Here is a 12,618-nt window from a genome sequence, read left to right as displayed (position 1 = left end):
TGCAGAAGAAAGCCAGAAACTAACCGAGGCCTCAATAGGCAAATTAAGCATGAACATATTTTCAAAATCTTTAGATGCAAATATAAAAAGCTTGCTTGTGTTTTATTCTAAATACACACAATAAGACACCATTCCCATTGGCCCGGGGTAAGAGTAGTGTTCTTTATTGCTATTGCTGGATCTTTCCTGGGGACTGCACCTTGATAGGGTGGGCAAGCTTATGCAGTCCAAAGACTTTTTTCCAAGTTATGCTGGTGGGAGTTTTCACTCCTTGTAGGATGGGGACCAGACAAGAAACAGTCCATTGGTTCTCCAGGCTGGGGGTTGAGCAACAGGCCAGTAATCTATCCTTATGAAAAAAAACTTAAGTTATAGAAATGCAACAATGTCAGTAAGTAGGCAGAGCCTTTTTTGTGCAGCAATTCTAAGCAACATTTGGCAGCTCAGTATAGATTCAGATGCAGCTGGAGATCTGAGTTCAGTTTGTGATCCTGGTCCTATTTTTGCTTACACTTTAAGTGATGTGGAGACAAAGCAAGGGACAATCCCACTGCTCTAAAATGAGCTCTGACAGACTAAAAGAAAAACACTGAAGGGCCCTGGAGACCTGCCTGGGACATCCACAGAGTTCTGTAAGAGATGCATGCCTTCAGAGTTAAAGGATAAAATTGAATGTAAAAAGTTATCAAGTCCTCTTGAGGGGATTAATGTGGCTGTAGCAAGGAGTCTCTTCTTTTAACCATCTCCCAAAATAATAGTATAGCTCTCAGAGCAAAAAGGCCATGAACATGAGCAATTTGGCCAAGATTTGACAAAGTTTGTGTGAGGAAGACTTGAAATTTTGTTCTAAAATAAACACAAAGTTAAAATGAACTCAAAATAATTACATATTTTGGCTAGCCACACAAGACCAATTTTGTGTAACTGATATGCCACGTGTGCATGTCTCTATTTTTATTAGGTGATAGTGACTAATAATGTATATATGTGTTGCCCTTCTCTCCTTGCCATATGAATAGCTCATTATTGGATAACAACAAATGATAAAGAATATAGCAGAACTGTCTGACCCTTTCCTAAATAGGACTGGAGAGGGGAGGGTGCGGTGGAAGAGAAAGTAAATCAGCCAATCAATCCTTTAGTCTATCCACTCTCCCGTCTCTTATTTGCATACTGCAATCCTATTGACCATTGTATTTACAAAGTACAGACTTTTTTTTTTTTTTTAATTAAAAAAAGATTTTTTTTTTATAGCAAGTGAACATGAGAGAAAAAAGTGTCATCTGAATGACACTGCATTTGTGCAGTTTGGATCAGAACTGCAGAACCAGTTTTCTGTACAAATGTACAAATAAATATTTTATGGATACTTTATTTTTAACTACATCTTTTTTGCTTCAATATAAAGACACCTGGTGTCAGGCCAGAACTCACCATCTGCTCCCCTTCTTCCTTCCAAGGTCTTAAACTCTTTTACTGAAATAAAATCTATGGGAACTACGCACGTGTGTTTTCCCCATCTGTCCCAAGGGCAACCATGACCATCACAGAGAAGAACAGCCTTTGTCAGTATGGCACTATGCCCACATATTCTTCATAGAGATTGTTGTTATAGGACGTGATTATGGCATAACTATGATGTATTTTATGCAAGATAAGGCATGTGAGATATATTCAGTAAGTCATAACCTTTTCAATTATGACTATCCTATTTGTATGCATGTATCATTTTCGTATCTGAAGTTGGATGCAAAGACAATATTCCTATTACAAATGTGTTTACACCTGGGGAACGCCCACTAGACAGAATGCAATCAGTCTACATGGCTCGCTGGGAAGAGCCATTACGGAGAACAATAGGTCTTTGAAGATGCTAATCTCCCATTGGGAAGCCTACCTGGGGACACTGCAAACAGCCTGAGTTATGGCAGCAGGGACATGTGATCAAGTCACCTGGTACTGGACTCCATGATAATACCAATATTTTTGCACTGACTGAGGGTGGGAATCACACTGGGAGACACAGGATTCCTGCCATATGTAAAAACTATTTAAGGCAGGGGAGTGACATCATTGAGGTTGATTCTTCATTGACTTCCTGCCCAAGAAAGAGGACTGCTGGAAACACCCGAGAACAAAAAGACTGGACTAGGGGAGAAGGGCTGAGGCCAGGCTAGAAGGTGTCTGGACTGTGAAAGGAATATCTGGAGTTTTAAGCTGCAAGCAAGTGCAGCTTGCCTTTAAGAATCTCTGCAATCTGCCTAAAACAGCATTTAGGGTGAGAAATTGCTACTTATAACCAGTTTCTTTAATATATTAAGCTTAGATTGTGTGTTAGATCAAAGCAGATTACCTAGCAAATAAAACTATTTGCTATCCTTTATAATCACTTAAAATCTATCTTTTGTAGTTAATAAACTTGCTTTTGTTTTGTCTAAAACTAGTGTGTGTGGAAATCATAACTTGGGGCAGAAAGCTGTGTATATCCCTCTCCACATTGAGGGGGCGAATTTCACGAGCTTGCACTGCAGAGTACTGTACAGTGCAAGATGGTACAATTTTGGGTTTACCCTCTAGAGAGCCATGTGCCCTTGAGTACTGGGCAACTCCTTAGCTGAGCCTTCCCATGCAGAGCTGATCTCAGTATCTGTGTGTATAGCTGCAGCAGGGTGTGTCGCTACCTGTATGTGTGCTAGTAAAGTGCAGTCTGAAGCCTGAGGGAAGGCTTGGCTGGCTTGCCCCAGCAATACAGTGTAAACGGAGCTCAGGCTGGTGGGTCAGGTAGGCTCAGAGGTCCCCAAGTTCCAAGTGGCACCCCGAGGGGGGAACCCGTCACAGCCAGCTTAATCAATATTTTTAAAGTTGCTGTTAAAGCCTACACAACCAAGTTCTGATTCAACCAGCAATATCAGGATGCCACAAGCCAAGGACCAAAAGGGAAAAGCACATCTTCTTTCCCATTGTCTCTTCAGACAAGAAATATCAATTGGCTGTATTCCATCTGCTTGGAGTCTAACTACTTAACAGAACAGCTGGACATGCAGCATCCCAGAAAAAGCAGTAAATGAAATATCTTTGGCACACCCCCTAAAAGCAAACTGCTGTGATTAGTCATAATAGCTTAGAAAGCTAAAAAATTTTTACTAAGAATGTTATGAAAAGCTAGTTTTCATAACAGATTTTAAAAATATCTATGGCTTCTACTAGAAATTCTCTCATGACGCACTTCAAAGCCCCAGCAGCATTCTCCTTTAATCTGCCAGATCTTACTTTGGAGCAGTGAGGTCCCCCTAGCCCTATGCTGCACATGGTAAATGGAGTTGGTTTTCCCCAGTGAGAGCTGCCATCTAAGTAATATCACATCCTGTTTCCCAGAAGTAAGCAAAGCCTTATGAGGGCACTTAAGGACCAAGAATATTCAGAGCCCATTAGAAACCATAATAAATCAGAGAATTTCAAAGTGAATTCTTTAACATTTGTTTTAGTTACTTTAACAGTTATATTTAAAATTAGAGGATATGACAACACATCTCCTCTCTACTTGATACAGATAACGTCCACACTAAAGTTGCCAGGCACCCGGTTTTTGACCGGAACACCTGGTCAAAAAGGGATCCTGGTGGCTCCGGTCAGCACTGCTGACGGGGCCATTAAAAGTCCGGTCAGCGGCACAGTGGGGCTAAGGCAGGCTCCCTGCAGCTCCCAGAAGTGGCCAGCATTTCCCTCCAGCTCCTAGGTGGAGGAGCTGCCCTGGGGGCTCCGTGCGCTGCCCCTGTCCCGAGTGCCAGTGCCGCAGCTCCCATTGGCGAGGAACTGCAGACAATAAAAGCTGTGGGGACAGTGCCTGCGGACAGGGGCAGCTCGCGAAGCCACCTGGCCGTGCCTCCACCTAGGAGCCGGAGGAAAATGCCGACTGCTTTCGGGAACCGCCTGAGGTAAGCGCCGCCCAGAGCCCACACCCCAAACCCCCTCCTGAACCCCAAGCCCCTGCCCCAGGTTGGAATCCCCTCCCACATCCTAACTCCCTCCCAGAGCTCACCCCTCGCGCCCCGTCCCACATCTCAACCCCATCCCACACCCAAATTCCATCGCAGAGCCATAACCCCACATCCTCTCCCGCACCACAACCCCGTCCCAGCCCTGAGCCTCCTCCCACACCCAAACTCCCTTCCAGAGCCCACACTCCGAACCCCCCAGCCAGAGCCCTCACCCCAACTCCCTGCACCAGCCCAGAGCCCTCCCCACATCCTGAACCACTCATTTCTGGCCCCACCCCAGAGTCCTCACCCCCTCCTTCACCCCAGCTCCCTGCCCAGCCCGGTTAAATTGAGCGAGGGTGGGGGAAAGCAAGCGACAGAGTGGGGGAGGATGGAGTGAATGGGGACGGGGCCTCTGAGAAGGGGTGGGGAAGGGGGCGGGGCAGATATGTTTGGTTTTCTGCAATTGGAAAGTTGGCAACCCTAGTCCACACCTCCCAAATAAAAAACCTCACCATCTGCACTACTAGTCAGACATGTTATTGCTGCCCAATGGTATAGCCCCTCTGTTCCCACTTTGGGCACTTAGTGCTGAAAATATGGCATATATTGATCATGGAAATTACTATTTTTGCATAAAATTGAATAAAAATTAATATTTTGCATTTCAGCTACTTGTTCTCAATCACACCAGATCCCTTGATTGAGAATGCTTTGTCTTCTGCTCTCGTGTACTTTGTCCCAGATTTTGTGATCTTATCCCAGAAGGCACAAGTGTATCAGCAGTTCACAGGCCAAAATTTGGTCTTTCACATAGCTGGGGCTTGATCCATTAATTGCTTTGAATATTTATGTATTTTCTTCAACATTCTGCAAATTAAGTAGGAATAGAAGAAAGAATTTCTAGAATCTCAAGGTCATCTTTCTAAATTATTTCCAGGGCCCATTTGTTTCCAGAGATGATGCAAGAACTGAATAAATGTTTCAGCCATCCTCCAACAGGATAATGGTGGTTGAGCTACAGGAATCATCATTTTGACCTCCTAATATTAGGAGATGACACCATGGGTCATCCCTTTCGTTGAAGAAAGACTCTCTTGCATCAGCAGTAACCAAAAACTGTCTGAACACTGTAGAATTAAAATCTCTGAATTAGAATTGGCTAGAGGATTACTTAGAGGCATTAGGTATAAGTTTATTCAGCTCTGATGAATCCTGAACAGCTTACTCTAATTACTCCCCCCCGAAACGACAATCTTATCAAAGGAGGCCTGAATTAAATTAAATCAAGAGGAGAAACCTGTAATCATGGCTTTTAGCCACAGGTTCCTTCAGGCAATTGTGTTGCATAACTGGACCCTGGAAGAAAAATCTCATGTTGCAAAGTTCATCTTTTTAACAGGAGAGAGCAGACTAAATATTTTATAAGCTTTTTAGCCTCTCTGTTCCTCTTGATTTTCTTTTTCCTAGTTTCCTAGTTTAACTATGTGTATATTCAAACTCTAACAGTAAGAGCAGATGCTATGCCTGCCTTCAAGCCCATGCGAACAGATTGTGAACATCTAAGGGAATTTTTAGCTTTCCTTTCTATGAAACCTTTGGAAATACTGGTTCCATCCATAGGAATTAGAAACCTTATCAATGCCAAGAGGGAACAGCTTATTGTAAGGCCAGAGGACCAACATTTGTATTTGTCCAGCTCCGCCATCTCAGCCAGTTTACTTGTTTCACATGGATCTAAAGAAGACTGTCCAGAGATATAGGAATAGGACGTATTTCCTTCCTTCTCGGAAGGATTTTTGTGTAGTCTTTGCTTCCTACCCCTTTCCCATAAAGAAAGCTAAAACAAAGCCAAGAATTTAAAGACCTCTTCTCAGTTAAAGAGGAATGCTCCTTCAATTTACTTTTTAAATACTTGCATTTAGTTTGCATCTCTTATGAGGTGAGTGGAACATGGAAGGTAAGAAGGGTCCTTTGGTTCTTGTGCTTCGTATGCCTATGTAGATTATTTAAGGTGTGTAGTTATCCCTGGAGTCTCTTTAGAAGTCTGAATTAAGACAGGGCCCCAATAGAATATTATGCAAATGTGAAAATGTAACTTTAAGCCAAGAACACACATAACTGTTTTATGTTCTGCATAGCTCCACAAAAATACCGAAGCTCCCCGACCTACGCAAGCATTCCATTCCGGAATGCCTTGCGTAAGTCGAGTTTTGCGTAAGTCGGGAATGTATCTCCGACAATTATGCAAAAAAAAAAAAAAGGCACTTATGGAACTTTTTCCGTAAATCCGGATTTCCGTAAGTCGGGTTTGCGCAATCCGGGGAGTGTCTGTAGCCTTTTCATGCCATCTTTCCACTCCTCAGCTCATCATCTAGCCCTTCTGCCATCCTTCTCCAGGTCTGTTTCCCATCCAGTTGTCTCTGCAGCTTTGTGGTTGGGTCTTACCTGACGGTTAAGCTAATTAGCAGGGCAAGTGTTTTTCGGCAATGAAAACAGTAATATCAGATTTTCAAAGCTTTATATTTCAGAAATTTCAGATATGCATTATATTAATACAAAAAATACATGTATTGACAAACAAGCAATATGTAATCCTTTACTGCAAAAAAATGCAGTAGCCTACATTAGTGTTTACAGACTATTTTTTAAACCGAAATTGTCATTTTTAGAACATAAAAAAAATGTATTAAGTGATCATCACTATAAACACAAAACAAAATTCTTGCCATACAAGACTATACATTTAAAATAAAAGTTGGATTATTGTTTTATGCAGCGATCTAACAACATCGGGAACTATGGAATAATTACATTTCTGCTTAAAGTAAACTAATGTTTTATTGAAAATATGTGCCCATCACCTATATCAGCATAAAAATATTCATTGAAACACACTTAGGACACATTAAAACTCATTTGGGCATACATCTTCATACTTGCCAATAACATACAGTAACGTTGCGGGGTTAGCACTTGTTTAAGTTTGAAGAAACTGCGTTCAGCATCAACTGAGTTGCACAGGATCACCAAAACACCACAAGCAATCTGGCTAAGTCTTGGCAAACATTTGTCCATGCTTTTCCAAAAACTGGAGAGAGAAATGTCCTTGGTACTAGGAAGTTCATTTACAATGTTCAAATAAACTCCCCACTCACCCTCAGGTACAGAACTCAGCAGCAGAACACTCAGTTCATAGTCACTGAAGTTGTGGGAGAGTACACGAATTTGCTTGGGATCAAGGATTCTCACATCGCGAAAAAAAATCTATATGCTGGCTATTTCTCTGTATTTAAGTACCTCTGCAGTTTCTCTGCATAGTTTTGAAAAACTTGATGCTTGAGATTGTCTACTCTAGTACATTCTGTCCTGCGTACTGCAGTATTACCACCAAATCAAATGCAATGTTGTACACTTCCGTTGGTAATGTTGACCATGATTCAAATGTAAGTAGTGTCCGAACAAGTGGAGTTGCTTCTGCTTGGATAAAAATTGAATGTGCCACAAAATGATTCATTGCAATAAACATTTAGCTCCTCTAAAACGGCAGTCGTCCTCCACTTTGATTTCCCAACCAATGAACCCCTTGTAATACTCCACACAAGTACTCCACTTGATGGCAAAGATAGTCTATGGCTTTAAACCAAGTATTCCATCTTGTTACAACCCGTTGCGGAGGTAATGTTGGGCTTTCAACTCCACGGTCGATATGGTAGACTCTAAGTGGGCGTTTGCATATCAGCTTTTTTATTAGAGCACACAGACGGTCCACTTCTGTAAACAAACAGAGCCAGCACTCGCCTAGTAAAGCTGTAATGTATACCCAGCAGGTCCCATGAATGCAGCTGATTAAAATGCCGCTTAAACTGTCTTTGAATGACTTTCACATGTATTTTGCATTATCTGTCACATAAACTAGTACATTTGAAAAGTCAATTTCATGTTATATAAGGGTCTTTATAACAGCTTGTGCAACTGCAGAGTAGCTAACACGTTCTAATTCCACTGTTTCAACAAGCTTAGCAGCAGCGGGGCAATCTTCTGAAACCTGCATCAGCTGTATTAGAATAATTTGCAACATACCAGTGTACATTGTCTGTATATTCATCCACAGTTACAGTTACGTGCTGATCCTTCAACTCAGTGACCAGTTGTTGCTTGTTTAGTTCAAATACACGGGGAAGATTGACTTGTCTCGGTGTACTTGCTTGCAGGATACAGACCCCATTTCATAAGTGCTCGTTTAGGAATTCTCACATTTTGTCTGTTTTTTCTAGTGCAATGTTTGCGTTGCAACAGGCCTCCACCCAGTATTCCTGATTTTCATTTTGTTGTGCAAGCACACCAGTAGTTGTGAGCTGTTGCTTTACTGCTGTCTCATCGCTGCTCTCTAGCCTTTGCTTTCTTTTCTCCATTGCTGCAACATGACATGGACCTTTAATGTGGTTGAGTATGTGGCCCTTTTTAACACGGTCAAGAACTTTGCTGCAAATTGTACAAAATAACTTCCCTCCATCCACATGGAGCACATCTTTGCCGAATGCTTTAACTATCCTCAGGCTTAACCATTTTAGGCATTGGTAGTAAATGGCTTGAACAGCTGAAGCACAAAGTGGAAAAATCAGAAGAAATCGGCGATTCCGGAAATGAAAGAATTTCAGAAGATAAACGCAGCAATATCAACAATTTCCAGAAAACACCGGCCCTACTAATTAGAAAGGACTTTTTTTTCCCCCTGAGCGAGGGACGGTGTTTCTTGAAAGGTTTTTAAGTAAATTACGTAGAGATGGCAAAGTTGTTATCAAGCCATCCATATGTGAAGAGCCATTGGTTTACATCTGGTCTTATAACAAGTCCTGATCCTACAATCGGGTCTAACAGTGAAATGTGTGTGTGAACCCTCTGGCTGATTATACTGTGACATGTTAGATCTTTATTTTGAAGCAGTCTACAGAGATCTAGAATCGGGCTAATTAAGATGAGGGTCCACATAGGTGCCAGGCTCAGGGTCCTACTTTGTAACTATGTAACCACATGCCAAAGGTAAATAGCAAGAGACTATTGCCTTCTCTTTCCAAACTTAGAGAAAACCGCAAGCACTGACTCAATATATAGGGGGATTCAGTCCTCCCTAGAGATTTCTATTTAGAAAAAATAATACATAGAATTGGTTATTAAAGTACATTGTGTTAAATTTCAATTTATTAAAAAAAATCTGCTTTTTAAAAAACAAAATTACTTTTCTTTGAAAATACAGATTCTTCTCTATATTTTTGAACTTAAGACAAAATTAAATATTTGCTCTTTCCAGACCCTATTTGCACAGAAGACACTTAATGGCTCTTTTGTTCCCTTTTTCTGATGTTGATATTTTCTACAATATTTGTGGCTCAGAAGGAAAATGTTGGTATCTCACTCCAAGGAAGCTTATTTAGTGTTGATCCCGAGTCATTTCTTTAAGGAAAAGTCCATCCTGCCTATCTGGGGATCATAATTAAAAAAAAAAAATACATAGACCAGGAAAAAGACAGCTTGTGCTCACCTGAAGGCAATGTCCTATTATTGTGTTGGCCTGCCTGATGCACACTCTGCTGTAATAAATTCAGGCATTCTCCAAGGCAGCTCAGGGTGGCAGCAGAGGTAGCTTTTAAAAGCAGCAAGTCCTGATCCAAGGCAGAAAGAGGTCCAGAACCTGGCAGGGATTCAATGGCTTGCACAAGATTCTTCTGTTGTCCCTCCACTTGGCTCATGATCTGTAAGGGTTAAAAAAAGCCATGTGGTCATAAGGAAAGCCTTCATTTGCACCCTTACAAATTGACACGTCAACTGTCTTACTATAGATGAATGTTAACGTTCAGTTAGTCAATAGAAAACAGACATGAATAAAAATATCTGTGTGAAGAACATAGGCACACTGAAAGAATGAGAATTTTAGAATGAAAGAATCCTGATTTTTTTTAAAAAAACTAATGCCACTCAAAAAGGAAAAAAAAAACCAAAACAGTTCAGTATGTTAGGGCAAAACTTCTTTAAAAAAAATAGTTGGCATCCTAGATTTCAGGTATGAATCATGCTTTATGTTTTTCACTATATGAAAATTATCTAGTGCTATCTCCTTTTCCTTTATTAATTCAAGCTTATAATTCCTCTCCCCAGGATATGATCTGACAATCCAGATGAACCTAAGCAGCATCTCCTGTCTTCTTCCATTTATAAAATGCTCTGACATGGATAAAGTGAGGGTGATTTTCATGTCTCAAAAAAATGGCATGCATGGCATATTTACATAAAAGACAGTAGATGAGAAAATAATGCAAAGTGCAGTACTACATAGGTTGGCTGGTATAAAAAAAAAGAGTAAAGCAACTTTCAGGAACTCTCCTTATGGCTGAGAGAGGAAAGAGGGTGTTAAAATCCCTAATACATTTGAGTCTTATAGCCGCTAAGTAGTAGGGGGTACAGCACACAACTACAGTAGGTCACTTTTCTTTCACCTGCCTTTCCAAAGACAAAAGACTAAATGGAGCACTGGCACAGGCAGGTGCAAATGCCATTGAAATAACTGGAAGCCGAACCCACTTATGCTAGGGCTGAATTTGGCTCAAGATGTTTTACTTTTGTGAAGCTCTCAGACTTCACCAGGTTATAGCTAGAGACAGATTTTATCCCTGAACTCAGAGGGATGGTTTGAAGACCATGTCATTCTGCTGGTGCCATCAATTGGTACATCCCTTACAAGTGTTCATAGAAGGATTTCGTTAATTTGTTATGCTGCCACCTACACAGTCTTTTCTTACTTCCACAAGGCAGAATTTGACTCGGACTTGTTCTTGAGCCTCTTTCTTTGATGTAATGTATCTCAGAAGGCAAAGTTAAACTAAACATACCCATGGTTGTGTATACTTATTTGTGGTTCAAGCAAACTCTCACTAGGGTGACCAGACAGCAAGTGTGAAAAATCGGGACGAGGATGGGGGGTAATAGAAGCCTATATAAGAAAAAGACCCAAAAATCGGGACTGTCCCTATAAAAACGGGACAGCTGGTCACCCTCTCACTGAGCGACAAAACATAAGACAGGATTTAGTCACACCAGTATTTAAAAATATTAACAAAATGAACAGAAACAGTGTCCACTAAAACACTGATGTACAACTTAACTTGATCACTAAACATATCTAGAGTCAAAATATGAACTCCCTTCAATTGGCCAACACAGATACATTTGAACCCCAGTAGCGTTGACCTTCAAACAGTTAATCAGAAGAACAACATCTCCAGAATGTCTGCTATATACCACTGGGACTCTGTGGCAGTTCTCTTTCACTAGAGCATATCTACCAAGCTGAAAGCAAAAACCACATTTTCTATAACTCTGGTCACCCTCCAACTCCCTCTCCAACAATTTTTCCCCATCTCTGGTTATTTCTCCAGTCTAGGACTCCCCTGTCTAAAGATATACAGGAAGATACCCCTGGGGAGTTCTGTAAAATTTTAGTTATGTCAGATCCTAATGTTGAAAGTTTCAGGCTTAAGAGAACATCTATTTCTCAAACCATAAAAGGAATTTTAGATCACATTTTAAAATAAAACATGCACAATATTCCACATGCAGTATACTATTTTGTCCTTTTCTGTTTTTAAAAAATTGCGTATTTTTCTAAATCTGGCATTTAAAACCCTTAAAAGTAAAGTGCTATTTAATAAAACTTGTAAGGGTATTTAGTAAGTGTACACACACAGTATCATAGACTAAACTTCACAATCAGAACATGATCAGAGAGATAAATAAATCAAAACCAACCTAACTCCAGCTAGATCAACATCTGGCTGAGTTTACAAACCTGTGAATGCTTATAACATCTACAGTACAATACACCACATTATTTGTGCTGTTTCTATAATTCAACTTATTGATCAGATTTAACCATGACATCATATAAGATATACACTTACACTAGCATTTACAAAGCTCTCTAGATACTGTATATATCTTTCATGTAACGAATTTAAAATTAATCAGATTACAAACTTTTCAGAGCAGGCGCTATTCTACTCTGTTTATACAGCATCTAACACGGTGGGTCTCTAGGCTCTACCCTAACACAGATAAATAGTAATCCTGACCGGGGCCTCAACACACTAGCCTAATACAACCAGTACCAAACACTGAGTTTGTAACTTGTTACCAAAAGGTAGCTATAATCCTAGCATAGATAAATGATATAAATGTACATTTTCAAGCTAAAATGCAACTTTACTAGAAACACACTCCGAAACCCTCAGAGGATTCAGATGCTTTCATTCAGCACTTTTCAGATAAGTTATTGTATTACACAATTGAAATTTCTAAGAATAATTTAATGTAATTAGTATTACTTTAGTGGAAGCCATCAATAAAAAGGCATTAATGCCTTTAAATAAATCTCATGTGAACATAGTTTAATTAATAAGATAATTATAGGCTTAGACTCAAGATTCCAAAGCTGCAGAAAAAGCTTTAAAAAAACCTAGGTGAATTTATAAGAATAAAAAATTTCTACCTTCATTTGATTACACTGCTCTACAGCCAAAATGCTTCTGAAATAAATGTACTCAAACTTTACTAATTCTGGGTCACTGAGAACGAAAATGATGCTTAA

General features: G+C 40.2%; 1 protein-coding gene across 1 annotated transcript in view; it reads right to left on the bottom strand.

The window, feature by feature from the left end:
• The window catches only part of OSBPL10 (oxysterol binding protein like 10), a 170,024-nt gene that overhangs the window by 59,565 nt on the left and 97,841 nt on the right, over window positions 1-12,618 (bottom strand). Inside the window, exon 5 of the mRNA XM_026649361.2 lies at window positions 9,520-9,730. Within this exon, the coding sequence (XP_026505146.1) occupies window positions 9,520-9,730 (211 nt within the window). The remainder of the gene's footprint in view (window positions 1-9,519; window positions 9,731-12,618) is intronic.

The sequence above is a fragment of the Terrapene carolina genome, unplaced genomic scaffold (assembly GCF_002925995.2).
Source record: "Terrapene carolina triunguis isolate 2854851 unplaced genomic scaffold, T_m_triunguis-2.0 Scaffold84, whole genome shotgun sequence".
Taxonomy (NCBI): Eukaryota; Metazoa; Chordata; order Testudines; family Emydidae; genus Terrapene; species Terrapene triunguis.
Note: the sequence above shows the minus strand (reverse complement) of the source record. Positions and strands in the feature narration are given on the sequence as shown.